We start from the raw sequence: 22,683 nt of genomic DNA on the forward strand, positions 1-22,683 counted from the left end.
AAAAAAAATCAATTTGTAAATGGCCATCAAGCTGAAGTATCGTAGCCTGATCAGAATTTATTTGAAATGGGCTCTGTGTGGTATGGCTCTCTTGCATTGTGCTTGTACTCTTGAATCTGTACTCTCATTTGGAAACTATGTGAATCTTAACTACTGGGCAGTCAGTTGAACTAATAAATACATCCATTTTACCTAATTCATGCCTTTTGTTGGCTTTCTACCATGTACATTAACCATAAGGATTAAAAGATTCTTTAGTTATAGAGTATAGAGTCATGCAAGATGAGAAGAGGCCATTTGGCCCATCATGCTAATGTCGGATCTGAAGAAGCTATGCAGGTAATTTCACTCAAGCACACTTTGCTGGTAGGTCTGCAAGTTTTACTTTTCAGTAGTTATCCAATCCCCTTTAGCCTGAATAAAAATATTGATGAAAAGATAGGTATTAATCCTTCTAATCAGGATTTTAATTTATAATTTGAACTGGTATCATTGTTAGAATTGTGATCCTGGACTGTTAAGTTAGGTTTGGATCCAATGTCAGGCAAGTTTATCCGTGCCTAGCAATAGGCGGATATCTGTAACTGGTTTTGTAATGAGAAATCCAAACAATTAGTTAGGGGGAAAAATGGATTATTGAAAAGGCCCCACAGTATGCGGAAGGTAACTGCCCATACCCTGGCCTGCATACATGGTATATTTTACTTTTCTAATTAGGCTAAATTATTAATAAACCTTAACAACAAGTAGTTTCTGGTTTAGATTGTTTTGGTCCTGCCTCTACTTGAACCATCTCTGTCTCTTTTCCTTTCCCTCTTGACCTCCCCATGTGTTGGATAGATTCTGAAGATTGGATTATAAATGGAGAACGTCTTGCATTGATGGAAGTTTAAGAAAATACATAGCAGTGCTGTGCTGCAAGAGATTAGAAGTTTGACACTCCAGAATTAAGATGGGGTTTTATTCCCCCTAGTAACATCTTGCTTTTTTTGCTTTAAATAGTATTCAAGGAAAAGCCTCCACTTCCTCCAAGTCAGTCTCAAGCTGTGCTTCTAGACACTCCTAATGACTATTCTTACAAACAATCAATTGTAAACTTGTTCAAGAATGTTCCATTTGTGCTACTACTACTAAGTTATGGTGAGTAAGTCAATAACTCTAATTTGTATTTTCGGTTTGAGATACTATACATTTATTTCTTTTCATTCCCATGCTTTGTTTAGTACTTGACCTTAAATTTGGTGAATGTTCTTCAAAACTTGTCAGAGTGAATGTCTAGGATTTTCTCTAGGTTTACAGGTTTGAGTTTTTAAATTATATATTGACAGTAGCTTTCTATGCAAATTCAAAATTAATTGACACAAAAAATACTGAAGTGCTGTAGTACAACCATGAGCCTATAGTAAAATCCTCCTGATTAACTAACTGATTAATGTTTCGTTTTGCTATCATACCGACAACTCAGTCCTGAGTTCAAACTTCTGTCCCATTTTTGCTCTGTCAACTTGTCATCAGCAGTTGATTTGTTTGGCCAAGTATCTCCCATATCATACATAGAACGTGGGGCAGCACAGTGGTTATCACTGCTGCCTTTCAGCACCAGGGGCTAGGGTTCGATTCCACCTCTGGCCCACTGTCTGTGTGGAGCTTGCACATTCTCCCTGTGTCTGCGTGGGTTTCCTCCGGGTGCTCCAGTTTCCTCCCACAGCCCAAAGATGTGCAGGCTAGGTGGATTGGCCAAGCTAAATTGCTGTTTGTATTCAGGGATGTATACATTAAGTGGATTATAGGGGGGTGCGTCTGGGTGGGGTGCTGTAAGGGTGATTGTGTAATTGTTGGACCAAAGGGCCAGTTTCCACACTGGAGGGATTCTATGAGAACAAACTTCCATTTTCGATGGTTTTACCTTAATTTGATTTTTTGGACTTGTTTGAAATCTTTGAATCAGGATGAACCTATTTCCCTTCAATCTCCACTCTGGTTTACTGTAAATCTTGGAGTAGAATTTGATGGGTTTTTTTCAGTCTGCTGGCACCTTGCCATTATTATGAAAGCCAATACCACATAACATTGGTAGCTCCAAGCAATAGTGAATTGTTTTGTAGCTGACCCTGATTCTGATTTGCATAATATATTTGAGTACTACTCAGGATCACCTCAGTGGCAAGCAGAAATTGAAGTTTAAGATTGTTTAGATTAGGGTTTGCATTGATTTTGCTTTAATTCAATTCAGAGACAGTTCATGAAACTTCTGGTTGGAATTGTTTAGTTAATGGCATACTCTGGCAAATTTGAGGTTTTGCTTATAGTTTGATTCTGAATTGTACTGTACAGTTTTGATTATATAGTTTAGCATTTTTTGACTATCACTGTGTTAAGTGGACACAATAAGCGTTGGATTAATCTAAGACTTTTAGATAGGTTTCACCTTTGGCCTAAGAACATAAACAGGCAAGGTAGGTCTACTGTAGAATAAAACTTTGAATAAAATGGTTATAAAGAAATGTATTGCTGTCAGCTGAGCTAAGCTATTAAAAGTTTTTAATCTCTTCTAGGTATTCTGACAGGCTCCTATTACTCTGTAGGAACACTATTAAATCAGATGATCATTACTTACTATGAGGTAAGTTCGTAGTTGTCAAGCAAAAAAAAACATATATAAAGTACAATCTCCAATTCATCCGAACTTAACAGTTTTACTTGTAAAATATTATCTGTTTTCACCTGTGTTTCAGTAAAATGCATGATTACTTGACCAAAATTCATTGTCTACTTTCCTTAATATTTTATCTTTAAAAATGATGTATTTGTAGGGATTTGAATGCATTTTTAATTATATTAGTATTTTAGTACCTTTTCATATTTTAAAATTGCATCGGCATAAAGTTGTTAAGGCAGCTACCCACTAAATAACACGTAAACTTGGTTCTATCCAGTCATGCATAGTTTTTAGGGTTTTTTGTGCTTGCTGACAGTGGAATCCATTGATAAAATTTTGCATATAGTCATTTAATTGTAATGTAGTTGCCTTCTGTTCCTGCACTGTTGCTGTTCATTGACTCTTATAGTAAAACAAATCCATGCAGATTTATTTTCAGGGCTGTATTGATTCTTCATGATTTGTTGTTGCACATTAATGTTATTTCTCCAACATTCACTCTACTTTAACACGTTAATTTGTATTTGTCTTGTGTATAGTGTCATTTTTCTACCACCTATATTGTATGTTTTCACAAGTGTAAAACTAAAAATGAAAATTGGCTTACTTCATATTGGATTGTTTCTAATTTTATGTCTGATAATTGCTAGCAGAGCACCATGGAATGTTTGTCAGCATTCTGTTAGACAGGAGGGCAACATTTTGTATTTCAATTTGAATTTTGCTTTTGCAAGGGTGAAGAATTAAATGCTGGCAGAATTGGACTGACGTTAGTGGTATCAGGGATGGTAGGTTCCATCATCTCTGGTTGCTGGGTGGACCGTACAAAGACATACAAGTGAGTATAACCATTTTCAGCACTCAGTGCAGTCAGTGTAACTGCAAGAAGAATCCAAATTTGCTTATTACTTTCTGCTTGTTTGCTGTAGGATAGCTCTGTAAAATATTGAATATGATGATTCTAGAAATCATACTAATTCTGATAACAACTTAGCCTGTTTTTGAAAGTTCTTGATTTAAGTCCCACTTTTCAGGCTTGACTTTGTTTGCTTCTACCAGTCTGAACATAGTTTGCTTGTGCTTATTGAAGGAAACGGTGTTGTGCCACTAGGTCTAAGAAGGGCTGTGGCTAGCATTAGTACCTAAATTCCTCACTAAGCCAACTATGTTGAGGCATGCTACCCAAACATATCTATATCTATATATGAAGGCTTGAGTTAATGAGGTTTCCTGTTCACAATGTAATTTCATAATGTAATGTATAAACATCTCAAGAAAATAGCAAAGTTCTGCTTGCATTTCTGTTTGTGGTAATATATGCATGTATTTTAGAATGTAAATATATTTCCCTGTAATGTGTTTCTTTCTCCTTTTCTCTCTACACACTTCAGTACTTTTGCAGTAATGGATTGGGGGAAAAGAAACCTTATCATCCAACCTTTATGGTTCGATGTCTATAGTTATTTACTGTTTCTTTTTCCTGCTTTTTTTTCTTTTGCAAAAGCTGATTTTAGTTCTTTGCTTAAATTATTCTCCAAGACATCTTTTGGGTGTTCTAGATATCTGTAACAATGTAAATTTTTTTGTTGAATAGGCAACTGGACAGCCTGCTGTTTGACCTGAATTTCAATAACCAATTCCTCAGTTATCCAACTATTCTGCAGTATAATGCCTGATGTTCCAAAAGGATTGCTTAACTAGAATATGAGAATAATGAGAAATGACAATAGTAAACAAAGGTCAACTGGCATCCAAATGTAAAAGATTCTGGAAATGCAAGAAAAATGACAGGATTTGTTTCTAGAATTTTTGTATTAAATCCTTGATGTTGATGTGCTTGACCAATGACCTTTATACCTCACGTCTAAATTCTTAATGTTGTCTTGTAGCAATCTGAATATTTGTGCTCAACTCCAAAATCCAAATTCGCTCTAACCTACTGAATGAATAATTGGCTATTAATTGCAGTTCTAATTGTTAACTGGTATCCAAAAGCCCCTTTTCTAAAACCTGAATATATTTTGCAAGTGTTTTAAGGTTCGGTTAAAACTGACATTAGTTCACCTATTAATTTGGTAAGTTACATCAAATCAAATGTTTGATATGAGCTTGTACTGTAACATCTAGCTGTGAAATAGCTTTCGGGTGGCTACAGACTAGATCCCATGAATGTCCACGGTTTTTGATGAGAGACAGGTCTCTTATAGTATGTGTCATTCATTTTCTTAAGGCAGGTCTGATGTTCTGTAAGATTGTGGCTGATTTATCTTGTCACCATTGGGCCATATTCTTTGAAGCCATACAAAAATCTCTGAATTAATCTAGAAGCAGAATACAGTCCAAACTGGAAATTTTAAGCACACCAGAAGTGCTCATCATTGGAAATTGACTGCAGACATTAACCCTCTTTCTGTTTGCACTGATTTATTTGCTGAATTTTCCAACCTTTTCCTAATTCTAAACTATATTCATTTTTGTTTAAAATTTCAATTGTTTCAGCATCGATAGGTTTTTTTTGTTAAAATTCCCATGTTTTTACTCCTCGCTGTTTGGGGAAAGTATTTCACCTTGAAAGGCTTTGCTAAATTTTAAGATGATGACCCATTGTTTTCTACTTCTCCCACTGGTAGAAGTTGAGTTATATAATTTAAGACACCACTATCAACCATCCCTCCCAGCTACATAAACCCAAGTGAATGTAAATCAAGATTATGTTGCATGTTTTTTTAGTTTAAACAGTGCTGTCCATCTGATCTGTCAGCACAATATATATATCCTAGTAACAAGGTGTGGAGCTAGAGGAACACAGCATGCCAAGCAGTATCTTAGGTGCAGGAGAGCTGACGTTTTGGGCCTAGAACCCTTCATTAAGGGTCTAGACCCAAAACATCAGCTCTCCTGCTCCTAAGACGCTGCTTGGCCTGCTGTGTTCATCCAGCTCCACACCTTGTTATCTCGGATTCTCCAGCATCTACAGCTCCTATTATGTCTGATTTCTAAAATTAAACCTGGTACTGTAGGTCCTTTTCAAAGTGCGTTTAAGTGAAGCATCCACACTTCATTTCCAAGAATAACAATTCATGCATCTTATTGATTTGCTTTTAAGTAGGTCTTGTTGTATTGCAATTACATTTGGACCTTCTGGTTGGACAAATCATTCGTGTTAGTAACGGACCACAAATAATTAGTTGCACTTTATAATTTGGGAAAGGATGAATGTTGGCTAGGAATCTGGATATTTCTCACAAATTAGTGTGTAGATGTATAAATCTTTACTTCACTGGAGAGCTCTGGGGTAAAATGTTGAGCTTAAAACAGCTTGAACAAGTTATTGCACACTTGATCACTTTAGCAAAAATGAGTTAACCTTGTTTCGGTAGCCCAAACTCTGTTTTTATTACATCTGTAGGCTTTAAATTTATTTTACAAAATGGGGAACTTTGTAACCCTTTTTGCCTGTGCTTTGTGACAGTGGGCAGCAGTGTCTGTTCTATTGTCTGCTAACATCAGTCACTGAAGACTATTACTCACTGACGTCAATTAGTGGGCAATAGTGAAAACGTTCTGATATGAAACAACTCTTCAGCCAGTTGTGTTTAGCATTTCAGTGGAAGGTATGGAATTTTTAAAAACACTTATTGTATCAACCCTAATAGAAATCTGTCTGCTTATATGTACCTAATTTGGCATGAACCAGTGGCCCAGAATTTGCTGGGAAAATCTGTGCATTTTAAGGTGCATGCCATTATTAGTTTGTAAATTGTCCTGTACTCCCGATGAGAATTGCAGCTTGCCACAAACGTCTTCCAAGAGTTTCCGGAAAATCCTGCATTTACACATTAATCACCAGTTTACTCTCACCACAAAGTTGGAGATGGTACTTTCCAGATGCTAGGATATCTATGACTACTACATTTAATGATGCTGCATTGCCACTAAATCTCTGTGACCCAGATGAGGAACAATTGTGATAATGAAAACTGATTCCTGTAGGCAGTTTTTTTATTCACAAGTTTTTTTTCTGGGGAAACCCCCACTTTACCCTTTCTCTCAAATCTAATTTTTCTTCCCTTTTATTTCCCTTCCTGTGTCTAATCTACCTTACTTCCTGCTGTCATTCTTGTTTCGTTTTCTGTCCTTAAATCACATTGGTTAAGTACATAAACTGTTGGTCCCATCGTTGACCAGGATTCCAGCTTTCCTGTTATCAGCTTGAACTTAAGCAATTTCCAACACAGATTTTTTTGAGTTGGAGGCAAGGAAAATGTATTAACTATCAGGGCACGCTCCAGCAAATTCTGAGCCAGTGTCTTATTTCAAAATCCACTAGAAGAATTCTGAATTTTTCTAGAAATTTGTTTTTAGCAACCCTGTATCTTCATTTGTTAAATATATGCATGTCTTTCCCAGTAGCCAGAACTAATGTGTTAATATAAATATTAAATGGGAATTCTACCTTTTGTAATTCTTGTCCTTGGTTTCTCGCTTGCAGGCAGACTACTCTCGCAGTCTACATTATCTCATTTATTGGAATGCTCGTTTTCACCTTCACATTAAATCTTGGTTACATCCAAATTGTCTTTGTCACAGCAGGAGCCTTGGGGTAAGAGACCATTTTATACCTCAACTGAATAGATAAAGGAATCCGTTAATGAGTTTTGTCTGTTATCTATGCTGTTGCAGAGAAATTGGAGTTTTTTTGAATCAATGTATAATTCAGATTAAGTTAATTCCTAAATGGTGTTAGTTTCGCAGCTGGATTAATTTAAACTTTTAAAATGCAGTATTTAATCACATTAAAATTCGTAAAACTTTCTTGGTAATTTTTTTCTTTGTCAACATTCCTCCCTCCTCTGGTTAATGGCTCCTTGCTAAGGCATAGTTTCAACCTGATAATCAGTATCAAGGTTTGCACGTCATCAAGGTATTCTTCAGCGGATATCACATTTCAGTCCTGCCTGTTCTGACATGTTATCTGCACACTGGATAGAAGTTAGAATTGGGAATTCAGCCTTATTTTTCACCCCCTTCCATGCCACAGTAGTAGGTTCCATCCCATTGTCTGTATCTCTATTAACTAACATGACACAGACTGAAGATCAAAACACAGGAACTTCGTGGTCTGTTTAAACAAATCACTAAATAAACCGCTGAGTCATCAGGGGAGTCTGATGTCTCTGACTTGACATTAATTTATTACTGAATGGTATTTCTATTGAATGAGTAAGTGTTGACAATTAGGTGACTTTTACAACTTGCATTCCTTTAAATATTGAAAGCTCAAGTTGCTAAGTTTTGGAAGGTGCAAATATATTTTGGGAATGGAATAATTTATCTTTGAACTCCTGATTGAGAGTCTCAGCAAGTGCAGTCTCAAAACTGCCAGCAACTGTTCTTTCTCTGCATGTTCTTGAGTGATTATTATGTCTTGACTAAAAGCCTTTAAAACACTTAATTGGGATATTAGAATAAAATGGAGTTTGGAATCGTGATTAGAAATTTTCTATACCTTTTTAAGTAGCATATTATAGTTCTGCATTTAGTAATTATTTGCAACTCCTGTTGTGATCCTCAACAATTTAAATTTTCGGTGTAATTGACACAGTCACACAGTGTCCCAATGCGTATAATATTTTGGGTTTTTTGTGTGACATACAGACCATCTTTTTTTTACATTGTATTCAGGCTGAAAACTAGAAACGTTTCAGGATTAGTCTTAAATGCTTGTCAGTGAGTTTAGTTTCATGTATTCAAGTTAATCAGTCCAGGCAATAAAATGCAATAAATGAGCTTGTCCATTGAACCCTCCATTGAGATGTAATGGAATCTTTATCAAGTTTATTTGTGACAATGTATCCGCTTTTTATTGTTCTTTAATACTTGTTAGGGACATAATGTTTTTTAAAATGTTTGTAGGTGGCCCAGTGGTGTACTAACATGTTGCGCCACAGAGTAATGGACATGGGTTCACCGCGCGATTCCTTGTATGGTGAGTTCTTGATCTCAACCAGTTAGTCTAGGGGAGATACTTCCCCAGAGCAAGGGAGGGAAGTCAACTGCACACCTCCAAAGAGCTGGTTCAAGAGCACTATTAACAAAAGCTTGGGAAGAGGTGGTCACCCACCTTTCGTTAAGGAAAATCTATGCCATACAGGTTGAAAGATAAATCTCAGAGCTGAGTGGAATAATTCCTACCCTAGCTTTGAACTTTTGAGAAGGTTTGACCTTCTCATTCTGAGGTGAGCATACCAAATATACTGAATTGTGGCCATAGCGCACATATATTGAAAGCTGCGTGCACTGGAGCAGTTGAACTCTTCCAGACAGCTGTAAGGGTTTTCGCTCAAGCTCCAGGACACTGTAATAAAAAAAAATCTGTTTGAAATGGTGGATGTTCTATTAACATGTTTATAAATTTTGTTCTTTTTTACTTCAGAATTTAAATACAAGTTATAGTTGCAGATATAGTAGTGTCTTTGCTAGTCTGTGTTCACATTTAAAATGAATAAGGTGCTCACTCAATTGCCTCTATTCCCTCTACTGTGGCTTGCCATGATTATTTTGTTTATCTCTTTTTGATTGCTAAGTCACTAAACTTACTAACGTTACTGACTATTCAGTGAAATGTAGATTGAATAGATTTGTTTTGCACTCACTTTAGTGTAATCTATATTAAATATGACATGTCTAAAATACCATATGATGTACAATTAGTTAATTGCACTGTTGAATTATGAACTGACTATCAGTTTTCCAACCTTTTCCTTCATGTGGTGCCCAATTTTTAGTGGTGAACAACAGCTGAATAAGCACACAGTTTGGTCGTCTCGATGACTATAAACCCGCAAGTGAAAAAGATGATTCACTGGAAGCTGTCACTTCAGTACGTGCCCAAAAATCGAAGGGGGTCAGAGATCACTTCTTCTTTTAAAGCCAGTTTGTTTATTAGTTCAACTGTCCTGAACCATTTTGTGACCCCTGTGTTACAGTTCTGACAGAATCTGTAGTGCATAACATGATTCATGTGTGCATTAACTAGCACATGTGCAGTTTATTAAAATAACCACTACTTTTTCTAGTAGAACTTGGGGGACTCTTGTAGAGTACGCCAGTAAAAGTCTTGACATTGAGAACTTCAGATTTGTGCTTAATATACCATTGTACCCACAAAAAGTTGGAGTTGTATATGCATGAATTTAGTAGTATCAACAACATAATAAATAATATAGATTTTAGTATTTAGAAGTTTTATTTTATCAGTGTCAAATCCATTACCTTTGCTCCAATTTAGCATGCCCCTTCCCAAGTAATTTAAATTTTCTTTGTAGCAGTGTCATTGCTACAAATGTTATGTACTTTTTTTTTACACTCTGCAGAGCAGTATTGATGTTTCTGTTGGTTGTCGCAATTGAAGAGTTTAACACCTGTGTAGCTGACTTACGTTGCACCTTTATTCATCCAAATATTAATTCTAATGGCATTAATGCTTGAAACTAGTGTAGGATAGCCAGGGTAAATTGATCTGACCCAAACTTCAGTTTCAAACATGAGAAAGTAACTCAACTGATGCCATTAACTAGGGATGCACCCCAGGAAATGTTGATGGTACAGTTGATACATTAATAAGGTTGAAATGCAGTTACCCCAGCCCAACACCCCCCTCCCCCCGCCCCATTCAGTTCAGTGTCGTTCTTCAATCCTCATCCTTACTTAGCTAGGTTTGCGATTAAATCCAAGTTAGCTCCTTTGTTTATAGCTTTGCCCAAAATAGAAAGGCATTTTGACTGTACCATTTCAGTTATTGATGCCTGCTTATCATTGACTTAATTTGAGAACTATTTTAGAAACTCTTGAAGCATTTGGTGATGAGGGGAGGAATGATTTGTGGGTATTTGTTTATTTAATGAGGCTTTCCTCATTAACTACCAGTTAAATTTGGCTGCCTGTTGTACTGCAGATGTGAAGTGCAGTGTTGGAAGATAAATTTTCAATTTTCAAATCTTACTCAAGGGAAAAGTATGATTACATGTCATTCGATAGTGCAAAATTTAAGTATTTCTGAGAAAATGCACATTACAAAGAACAAAGAAGATTTCAGCTCAGGAACAGGTCCTTCAGCTGTCCAAGCCTGCGCCACTCGAGATCCTTGGTCTAAACCTGTCATCTATTTTCTAAGGGTCTGTATCCCTTTGCTCCCTGCCCATCATGTACCCGTCCCCACACGTCTTAAAAGACGCTATCCTGTCTGCGTCTACCACCTCCGCTGGCAACACGCTCCAGGCACACCCCACCCTCTGCGTAAAGAACTTTCCACGCATATCTCCCATAAACTTACCTCCTCTCACTTCGAACTCATTACCCCTAGTAATTGAGACCCCCACTCTGGGGGAAAAAGCTTCTTGCTATCCACCTTGTCTATACCCTTCATGATTTTGTAGACCTCAATCAGGTTCCCCTTCAATCTCCATCTTTCTAATGAATATAATCCTAATCTACTCAACCTCTCTTTGTAGCTAGCGCCCTCCATTCCAGGCAACATCCTGGTGAACCTACTCTGCACCCTCTCCAAAGCGTCCATATCCTTTTGGTAATGTGGCAACCATAACTGTACGCAGTACTCTAAATGTGGTGGAACAAAAGTCTTATACAAGTGTAACATGACCTGCCAACTCTTGTGCTCAGTACCCTGTCTGATGAAGGAAAGCATGCCGTATACCTTCTTGACCACTCTATTGACCTGCGTTGCCACCTTCAGGGAACAATGGACCTGAACACCCAGATCTCTCAGCATCAATTTTCCAGAGGACGTTCCCCATATTCTGCTGTAATTAGTAGAAGTGTTTCATCTAGTACTTAGTTGAGTTGTGTGATGAAAATCTTTGACTATATTTTTCAGCAATACCCAAAATTACCTTTTTTATATTTGTTAAATAATGTGTGGAAGAAGTTTAGTACAGACAATCCAGAGGAATGCTAACAATTTATTGCAAACAACTAAAGTTTAACTATAGTAAATATTTGCCACATAAACATGAGGGAAGGCATGTAGTTTGAATGTGTAGTAAAAATTGTTTGTCATTTCTAGTTTTGAAGCAAAATCTAAGATAAGTACGTTATGCTTCCATTTTAAAGAATGGTTTCCACATGTTTGTATTAAGATCTTTAGTCCACAAGTTATCGTGGGCTTGAGTTTCTAGATGAACATGGATAACATGTATACTTGTAGTTCTAACAGCTAAAGTGATCTGGCAATCTATATATAGTACAGATGCAATACTTGGGGGTTAATTTGAATAACCTGGGAAAGTAGCTTAGTATTTTCAATGCCAGATCTAGCTTTTTAATTCTCTAAAATTTCTTTCAATGAAAGAACTTGCATTTGCTAAGTATTGAAGTCAAAATAAATATTTTCATTACCATTAGACTATTGTAAGTATCTGAATCTTTTTAAAATGTTTGGAAGTATTTTTGTACATGAATAAAATGATTTGTATTTACTCAGTGTTTCACAGCTGAAATTAGAACTGGACTGTTTGAAAGTTCAGTCACCAAAGGATTCAAAAATACTTTTTGCAGTTGGTTATTTACTGCGTTTTTTATGCAAAGTGACTAAATACGTTTTTATATTTTCAGTTTTTTCATGACTGGTTATCTTCCATTGGGATTTGAGTTTGGTGTAGAAATAACTTACCCAGAACCAGAGGGGACATCATCTGGACTCCTCAATGCATCTGCACAGGTAAGAGATTGGATGGTAGTTTATGATTTGGAGGAGCAGAGATCAATAATATCAATATTTCTTAAGTTAGTTAGGAACATTTTGTCATTTTGATAATGAAGATGATGAATGTATAATCAACTATGCCTTCTCATCATTTGTTTATTTAAATACGGAGTGTTGATCTGACACTAACCCTTAAAATAAATTTCTTTCATCAAGTAAAAGTATACTAGACCTAAATTTTAATTATGCAAATTTAAGCAGTTTGCTCTGTCTTGATCATAAAACCTTAAGAGCAGAATTAGGCAATTCGGCTCATTGAGTTTGCTTCATGATTTGATTATTACTGGTCTGTTTCTCAACCTCATGCTCCTGCCTTTTCCCATAACTCTTGATCCTTTAGTAATCAAGAGTCTTATCTATCTCTTCCTTAAATACACTCAGTGACTTAATCTCTGCTACTGCAATGAGTTCCACAGATTAACCAGCCTCAGGCTGTAAAATACCTCACATCTGATCTAAAGGGTAATCTCTCTGAGGTTGCACCCTCAGGCCTTAGCCTCTCCTGCATCTTCCCATGCTTATTCTATTCACGCCTCTGAATCCCCTTTAATGCCAGCACATCCTTCCTTAAATAGTGAACCCAAAGCTGCATATAGTATCCCAAATGTGGTCTGACCAGAGCCGTCTACAGTTCCAGCAGTACACTTCTGCTCTTGAATTTTAGCCCTCTTGAAATGAATGCTGACACTGCATTCGCATTCCTAACTGCTGACCGAACCTTAAGAGAATCTTGAACTAGTACCCCCAAGTCCCTTTTTATTTCAGATTTCCGAACCCTTTCCTCGTTTAGAAAACACTTTATACCTATTCTTCCTACCACAGTGCATAACTTCACTTTCTCACGTTATATTCCCATCTGTAATTTCTTTACCAACTTTTCTAGTCCGTCCAAGTTCTTCTGCAGCCTCCCTGTTACCTCAGTGCTACCTGTTCTTCCTCCTATCTGTGTGATATGGGCAGACTTAGCAGCAACACCCTCAGTTCCTTCATACAGATCCCAACCCTAACTCCTGTGGACATTCACAAGTCACTGGCTGCCGTCCTGTAAAACATCCTTTTATCCCTGCTGTCTGCCTTCTGTCAATCAACCAATCCTGTATCCATGCCAGTACCTTGTCCCTAGTACCAAGGGCTCTTACCGTGTTGAGCTGTCTCTTGTGTGGCACCTTAAGAAAAACCTTTAGGAAATCCAGATAGATCATGTCCATTCGCCCTCCATTATCTAACTTGCTTGTTACTGGCCAACAAATACTTAGTCAGCCCGATTTTTACCAGGCACTTGCAGTACTCTGCAATCTCATCCTTAATAATGAACTCTCAAATCTTACAAATGAGCAAGGTCAGCCTAACCAGCCTATAGTTTATATTCTTCCTGCTGCACCTGTTATACAGTGGTGTTTCGTTAGTCATTTTTCAGCCCTGTAGGACCCTCTCTGACTGCATTGATTTCTGGAAGATCACTGCCAATGCTTGCACAGTCTCCTCAGTTAACTCCTTCAGAAGCCTGGTGTGTAGTCCATCTAGGCTAGGATTTAACCACCTGTCAGACCTTCTAACTTCCTTTTCTCCTTAGCAATGGCCACTGCACTCCCCTCTGCTCCCTGACTCCCTTTAAATTCTGGTCTGCCACTGGTGTCTTCCCCCATGAAGATTGATGCAAAATACCTATTCGTCCACTATTTCTTTATACCCCCTTGGTATTTCTCCACCCTCATTTTCTAGTGGCACAGTATTCACTCTTGCCTCTATCTTACTTTAACTTCCCTTGTCAGCCATGGTTACCTCATCCTCTTCTTATTGTGTTGTTTTGTCTTAGGATGAATTTCTACTATGGCTCCCTAATCACTCTCAGAAACGTATGCAATTGCTGCTCCACTGTCCAGTCTACTCTGACCTCATGTCTTTTGTAGCTACCATTATTGAATTGTAATAACGTTACAACTGATTCCAGTTTCTCCCTCTCAAACTGTATGGACTAATATTTCATGCTTAATGGCATAGATCCATAATTTGCAATGGCTGCCGTTAGCTAGATTTACCAATGCCAGGTTAACAGCATCGATCTTTCGCGCTACAAGTTGTTGGAAGTATTGAGATGAAAATGTCTTGGCAAGATAAAACCAGAGTTCTGGGACCTAAGTGATGTAATCAACTGTGCCCTTAACCAGTCTGACTGAAGGATTGTGAAATTAGCAGCACAGGGGCTGAGAAGGATGTATATAGTGTATACAATAGAATGGGTATTTTAAATGGTTAATCCATTATAAAGGAAAATGCAATTAAAAGGGGTGAAAAAATGAGCTTTATGTTAGATTTTGGATTTTTTTGTATCAAACTATTTAAAACCTTATTAAGCTCCACACTTGTAACAGATCATTTTCAGTGCCCAGCATTTGACAATGATAATTAATTAAAAACGATGACCCAAAATATTGGCTAGCATGTTGTTTGTCCGTAGAGAATTGACATGAATTTAGTAGGAAGCTATTTAATCTGGATGAATTCTTTCCCATTGTTTAAATATATTTTGTAGTTTCTGATAGAAATCTTTGGTATGACTATTTGTTAAGTTGTTGAATTATGGATGACTGAAGGCACCACATTTGGTGTTTGAGCTCCTGGTTGCTGTATGGCAATATTGGCTGATACTCCACATAGGCTGATTTCCTGTGGAGAGAATTGTTTTCTGGCTTTCAAATATCTTGCCAGCATTTAGCACACTCATAATGATCACTTGGTGAGGTATTGTCGAGCTCTATGCAAACTTGTTCATTCCTTCAAGCGGAATCGTGGTCAGCTACTTCATTAAAGTTTTGTTTTAATTTTATTGCAGCTATTTGGAATTGTGTTCACTCTGGCCCAAGGAAAGTTGAAAGCTGATTACGGCACATTAGCTGGAAATCTTTTTCTTTGTTCTTGGATCTTTGTGGGAATCCTTCTTACAGGTAAATAACTGCTTTTACTATTTGACAATTGTTGTGTAATAAATTTCTGTCTGAGGGAAGCAGCACTTTAATCTTCTATATACATAAAATGCAATGTGGAACAAGGAAAAAAAGGCTATTCAGACCATCAAGGCCATTCCCTCCACAGATCTTGTACGTTCTTTCCTATTCAGGACTACACTCAGCCCTATCAATCTTAAGAAGGAGGCAGCCAATGACTGATAAAACCCAAGATGATAAAGCTCTGAAATTTTACCCAAACCCACTTCTATTCTTCCTTTATTTTTTCTCTTTCCATCACTTCCAGCCCTTCCACCTGATGAGTCATGAAGTAAAACCTCTGGATTAATCCAACCATGTAATATGCGCCTCTGAATGCTGACTGTTCCACTTGTGTCTTTGTTGCACTTGGAACCTTCACGTTGGTTCTTTAAATATTTGTCCAGCTTTTTCAAGATTTCGTTGACATTGCATTGACTGCTTTTGAATATGGAGAAGAGAGAGAAAGATACTTTCTTTCAATCTTTTACTCAGCTTTCAGCGTTACTAAGTTTTCCCTTACTGTTTGTGATCAGTCCATGTTCAGAAATATTTGCGGTTCTCTTTGCAACTTAAGGCCCCAAGTCTCCAGTTATCTTGCTCTGCGAACATTCTACAATGCATTGATATCCTTTGTTTAAAATCATGTAGGGTGTTCCCAGTGAGATCAAATCGTAAGTTACACTGGGCTCTGATAACCTAATTCAATTTTGTTATTTGAGCTACTTTCCAGAAGTTTGATGTAGTAGCAGCTTTGCATTAACTGAATCCTTTTAGTGAAAAGTTGTTCTTCACCTAAATTGCTTTCCATCACTCGGTGCATATTCCTTTTGTATGCAAGCATGTGTTTACTGTTCTAATTTTCCATCTGGTTTTTCTTCTGCAATCACTTTGAACTCACTTAGATTTTTGGAATGCTTTCCATTTCCTTTACACTACTGATCTGCCTATTACCTGGCATTATCAACAGAATTTTAAATCATTTGCAACATTCTGCGTTCAGATCATTTTTAAATTACAGGGAAGTCAAAACAGCTGGTTCAATGTCTCCGCTGATGCCTCTCATCATCTCCGACTCCTGTTCTTAGCCAATTTATGTTCATTTAGAGCAATCAGACTCCTCTCCTGTTTAACTTTATTAGATGGCATTTGAAGATCCAAATAAGCTTGACTGGACATTACTTCTGTTAATGTTAACTGCATCTCCACCTAATTCCATTCTTATGGGACATAACCTATTGCTTTTAAAAAAACACAATTACAGCTTAATATACCATTTATAATGTTCATGGAGCTGCTGGATGACTAGATACGTCAGTTAGCATCTTGTGGCTTGATTTTTGGTCATTCTAAAGTTTTTTTTTAATACCTTCAGTTTGTTAATTACTCTACTTTAATTCCAATTTTTTTTTAATCAATTTGATTGCACTTAGAATCTGTTTAGTACTTCCTTAAATGAAGACTGATGTGAAATATCAATATTGACATCATTTCTTAACCTGTCTGCTAAACTTCTTCATTTAAAAAAAACCGATTGATTTCTTAACAATTGAGAGAGAACTTCTGAATTTTCTTTGCGCCTATCTCCAGTCGTCTTTTTCATCTTGTGGAAGAAGAGTTTTTATTTCATTTGTTTCTCCTTTCTCTTAAAAATATTATCATTTTTAGCACTCCCTGTTTACAGCAGGGGTTCCAGTATGTTTCATAGGAATAATCTTTGCACTAAGTTTCATTTTTAACTTGCCCTCCTTACTCCATTTTGTAAGTGTTTTAATCTAACTTTGAATCTATGCAGTTGTTCTTGTCAAAAGCTTAATTTGAGTATCAAATCTACCTATTTAGGGGCCACCGTAAAACCAGTCTTTAATTCCTTTCTAGGCTATTAGGCATTTCTGATGGATTTCTGAATGCTACACATTTTATAGACCAGCTGTAGTGCTTCTATTGTATTAAATAATACATTTTTTCCCTGTTAAACTGTTCACTCCATCCTTTTTTAATTTTTCCTGGTTTGTACTCGTTGCTTCAGGGTGCCCAACTTTCTTAAGTTGACTCTTCTATTTACCTAAGCATTTAAACATTCTTGACTACTTTCTACTCATAAGTTTTTTTTTCCCCCAATTATTCTGCTTTTGTTAATTTCGACTACATTTATTTTATCTATCAGTTGTTATTCATTCTTAGCTGTTTTATCATTGAGCAGAAGCAATAGTTTCCTGCCTAACTGCCATTTGGAAATCTTCCATTAGAGTAGCTTTATCTCTTGCTAATTCTGTTTAGATTGTGATTTCATATATTGCATTTATATTAGCTGCATTTCTAACCTCCTACTTTGATTTTGGTTTGCTAATGCACGTTTGTTTTCCCTATCTGATTTGTGGTTATCAGTTATTTTTCTCTCAAAAGCTAGATACATTCAATGCATAATTCAGTGATTTATTTGTTACATGGTATCCTGCTTGTTTATACCCTGGATATAGATACAACACAATTTGTACCTCCTCACTTTTCTAATATTTCTAACTATTTATTTGTCCTGGACTTTCAAGAGACATTTGGGTCACCCACATTGCCTTTATTGGAACATCCGCCTATCTTCCTATGTCCTTTACCATTGCTCCTGGAAAATGAGGTGCTGCACTTTATATTCTCTCTCAATTCACTTCTTTTAGGCTTACCTCCACCCTGCATTCCTGATGAGAATGGCAATAATCACCAGTGCCATTATATCGTCTGCACCATTTTGTTTAGAAATGCTGCTATTGATTTCATAATGAGGATACATGCACTGTCTTTTGGCACATTCACCTGAGGAATTCGGTAGTTTCTACCTGCTGGATAACTGCAGAAAATTCTTTTGAGGCTGTAATTATGTGACCTTGAGTAACTTGCAGTTCTTTCATCATTTTACTTGTAGATTTCATTCGTGTGTAATTTTTTTAAATGTCTTTTTTCAAAACACAATCTTACACCTAGTATGCTTCTTGCTTTTATTTACTTTTTGTCACCTTTTTGACCAATAGGTTCTCCTTAAGAATACTGTGTTTCATCCACTGTTGATTCTCTGGTATCCCTGGGGGTTCTATATTCAGCTGCATTTTATTTTTGGATTTCTTAAGTTCCAGTGTTGTCTGTCAGCAACTTCATTTTGAGAATCCTTGCTGCTCTCATTAGGCTTTTACTCTCACTGGAGAAAAAGCTGCAGCAAATCTTGAACTTTACAAACTCAAATCTTGTATACCTTCAAAGTTTGTTGATTTAAAAAAAAAATTCAACTGACTGTAACTGTAAACATTATGCACACTCTCCACCCAAAGTATTGTATATTCTTAACCAATTTACCCAGTTTTTTTCCTAATAAATCGCAGAGCTCCTTTTACCAGCTGCTCCTCTCTCCAGCACAGGAAGTATATAGCCAGTTCAACAAACTACAGGTACTAAGTTTTGATTGTATGTTGAGTACTGTAAATACATATAGTAAATTACAGTAGGATTTCACAGCATTTATGCAAAGAAAATCAGCTAGGTAAATCAGTTAATTAGAAAGTTGTATGCAAGTTATTGGTAGTGCATAATTAGAGAATTTTGAGATGTGAGTTTTAGCTTTTGTTAGATTCCCAAGATAGCGAAAGGGCAGTTTTATTTTTGAGGAATAATGTTAGATCCTTCTCTTGAAGTACATGGCTGAAGATTGAAATCCAGAAAACATGTTTAGAAAACTTCACTCCATTATACCTTTAAATCCTGGTGGAATAAATCACTGAAGAATTTTTGACAAAATTGGAAAGAGACCAACTTCCTTGTAGGGGTATGAATGAGTTTCAACCCAACATGCTCTTCTGGTTATCCAGATGCAGCTCTGGGTGGTTAAAACTACCTCGCCTCATTCTTGAGATTTAGACAAGGGGAAGCAAGGGGGCCCCGTGCGATTGGTTGAGGTTCCGTAATGATGAATTGCTCTCCTGTGGGAGGCTGCTACTAATAGTCTCAAAACCTGAAGTTGTGCACAAATTCTCAACTAAGTACAGTGACTCCATCAGAGCTCCTTGAATGTATTGCAGCTTTCTAACAGATTTCCAGTATCTCTTCTCTATACAGTGCGTGAATATTAAAATGCTGATCACTTCTGTCACTTGAAATAAAGGCATATGGCAAAACATGGTGGCTATGCAAGTGGCGGTAAGGAAAGAAAAAAGCAGTGGTAAGGGCAGACGTTCACTTGATGAATAAATGTGAATGGAAAGCTCAATGAAAGGGAGATAAAGTAATGTAAATTATAAAGACAGATGGAGCACTTTTCAAAAACATAACACCTTTTCAGAGTCAGTGTGATGCTCATGAACTATTAAGCCTTCATTCTTCAAGTTTGACATCCTGTGAACTCTTGTGTGTTCTGCAACATTGTGGGCACACCCCGCTCTTGTTTGGTTTACTGACATGTTTGTATTAACAAGTCAATTGTGAAGCTAGTCTGTTTAGGTTTTAGGAAAGAAATATAACCAGTCTTCATGAACGAACCAAGATTGTGACTGTCCGTGGAAAATCGTGTAAGGGTAAGGCGGCATTATGCTGCTGCTGCTAGTAACAGAAACCATCGTGTAACCAGAAAGAATTCTGATGGGGATTTGATGGTGCTGTGGATTGGAACACTGTCCTCTCATGGGACGTGTGTTGAAATAAAGCTGAATGTATGGAAGGAAAACCTCCTTTTAATTTGTTTAAAAAGACTTGGCATGAATTGAGTCCAGTAATCTCAAAATCTTTTCTTTAATTCACTTAGTTCCAACACACAGGGCTTCCTGTATGTTTGACACCAGGTGGCAATCTGTTTCTTGAAGCTATGAAAATAGCTGATGAGGAAATATCACACTGGTGTTCTGAGGTTGCTGTTAAGATACTTTGTTGGGGCAGTTTAAAGGGAGTTTTACTCTGCATCTGACCATTACCTGACCATGTCAGGAGTACTTGATGCTGGCTGGGGCTGTCAAAAATAAATTTCTAACTCTTAAGCACAAAGAAACCCTGATCAACTGACCTGCTATAACCACTATTCTGTACACGTCAAGATAGTGTCAGTTTATTTTTTGTTTCTCCAGCAGAAGGTTCATACTCTAGTCTGTCCACCATCTGATGTGGAAAAGTGACAATTTTTTTCCTCCAGCCACTAGACATGGTATGCAACTGTTGTTGTTACAGGTAATGAATCTGTGTAGGGGTATGACTTAATAGTGAAATGTCTTTTTATTAAATCCTTTTCATGTTAAATATGCACACTTGAACCTTGTGAATTCTTCATTGGGCGTTAAGGGCAGGTTGCATATGTTATATCTCTTATGAGATGCTTCTAACACAACTATTAAATCCAGTGGGTAACATTAACTGCATGAACCATCTTTTGATTAAACTTCAGTTTAAAGCATAAACTTGAAAAGAATGGAGCCACTGCACAACTGTCATAACCTAAATCTGCACACACTACTTATCAGGTATGCAGGTATAAAATGGTGAATTAGCTTCTGTACTTGAGCTTTGTTGTAGCTTTAATGCAACAACACTGGAGCAGAAAGAATAGCCGGGAGTGATTTGAGGCCTTTTTATTTGGAACTCTGTACAAATTACAATATAAAGCTCACGGCCTTTTAAAATAATATAACAATTAGTGTTGTGAAATACATGTGACTTCTCAACCAGCACTCTGCAATGTTTTATATCTCTCATGGGCGTCTGTGAACATGACTTGTGCCATATGTAACTGATGATAAATAATGCAGGTTGCTGTTGAGGTAAATTTTAACAGAAACCTTACTTCTATTGCAGTTGCACTAAATTGGGATACCATGTAGAGTTTCCACAGATAGTTCTCCCATCTGACGTTCTTTACAACTTTTGCTCCAAGCCCGAGACTTCAGACTGACCTGCACAATAATAACATATTTAATGTCCAAAAATGAAAACACATGTAAATATTTTAAATATTTGAATTATTTAAGTTTGTCACTTGAGGGCCTCAAGTTTGAAGAAGATAATCTCAATAATCACAAGCAATTAAAATCACACTGTGCCTCTAAAACATGTTTTTGTGGCAGTTATCAAAATTACTTTACTTTGATAAACCATCAGTTCTACCTTCATGTCCTCTTTATATATAGCCTTGAAATCACTCCCTTCTATTGGTGACTTCTAATATATGCTGGACATTTTTATTTCTAAATTGGTTAGTGTTACTATTTTCAGCCATTGTTCTGTCTGGAAGCTGTGTGAGGTAAGGACTCTGCAAAAATGTAACTCAATACTTTTTGTTTGTGTATGGTGCTGCTATTCAAGTAAATTTAAATATTTTCATTGTCAGTGATTTTTTTTTAAAAACGACAGGTTGACAGCTGATATGTAAATTTTGTCCCTTGCTGGCTTCAATGATAAACAGACATATGTATAACATTCTCAAAGTTGTTAAAGCAAATGTAATTGATTACAATGGAATTGTCATTATTTTTAAAAAAAATTGTTAAATAATATAAATGAGATGTGTTTAAGTAATACTTTCTAATGTTTTTATAACTAGAAATGTATTTGTAATACTTTAGTTTGAATGATGGAAACTGTGTATCTGAAAGCCTTCATTTTATGTTATGCATTTTTGAAAGCCTCATTTTTCATGATTTAAAAAGATGCTGAATAAAGTTTGCTGTACAGACATTATAATTTTTTAATGGTTTAATTGGCTATGTAAGTAAACTAATCAATCTTCTTTGGAAGGTTGTTAAGTGTTCACTTTCATAGGTTCCATTGTTGATTAAATGTGTGTGCAACAGAAAATAAATAGTTTCATAATTTCTATTTTCTTTACAGTTTTCATAAAATCAGACCTAAGAAGACAACAAGCAAACGTAGCTGTAAGTGCGCAGGTAAGTTGATTATTTATCTTTTCCTGTTGCGGAAAAGGATTCTGTAGTAATTCATTTGAGATAAAGCAGGTTCAAAGGGTGCAATTCTAGGACTTCAGATTCCAGTTTCTTTACAAATACATACAGTTCTTTTAGAAGATAATAAACAGGATAGATAAAGGGGAGCCAGAAACTATTGTATATTTGGATTCTGAAAAGGCATTCAATAAGGTACCTACTGAAGTTACTTAAGATAAGAGCCTATGGTTGCCACGTTTAAAGTTACTAGTTAAATAGCTGGTAAGGTGAGTGGAAGGGGTGTTGCGGCTGGGTCATTAACTGTATTCAAGGCTGAGATGGACAGATCTTTAA

The 22,683-nt window shown here is 36.6% G+C and overlaps 1 protein-coding gene across 8 annotated transcripts in view; it reads left to right on the forward strand.

Moving 5' to 3' along the window:
* flvcr1 (FLVCR heme transporter 1) overlaps positions 1-22,683 on the forward strand; it is a 43,725-nt gene that overhangs the window by 10,576 nt on the left and 10,466 nt on the right. Inside the window, exons 3-10 of one of the 8 annotated variants that reach the window (XR_007248157.2) lie at positions 1,003-1,140; positions 2,556-2,623; positions 3,394-3,497; positions 7,152-7,262; positions 12,293-12,398; positions 15,277-15,388; positions 18,796-20,600; positions 22,277-22,332. Coding sequence is in view for 3 of the 8 variants with exons in the window: in XM_048536700.2 (XP_048392657.1) it covers positions 1,003-1,140; positions 2,556-2,623; positions 3,394-3,497; positions 7,152-7,262; positions 12,293-12,398; positions 15,277-15,388; positions 22,277-22,332 (695 nt within the window). In the remaining 5 variants the exon portion in view is untranslated. Of the gene's footprint in view, positions 1-1,002; positions 1,141-2,555; positions 2,624-3,393; positions 3,498-7,151; positions 7,263-9,447; positions 9,543-12,292; positions 12,399-15,276; positions 15,389-18,795; positions 22,333-22,683 lie in introns of those variants that run through there. The other 7 variants (XR_007248156.2, XR_007248155.2, XR_007248154.2 and 4 more) reach the window with 7 other exon arrangements.

The sequence above is a fragment of the Stegostoma tigrinum genome, chromosome 9 (assembly GCF_030684315.1).
Source record: "Stegostoma tigrinum isolate sSteTig4 chromosome 9, sSteTig4.hap1, whole genome shotgun sequence".
Classification (NCBI taxonomy): domain Eukaryota; kingdom Metazoa; phylum Chordata; class Chondrichthyes; order Orectolobiformes; family Stegostomatidae; genus Stegostoma; species Stegostoma tigrinum.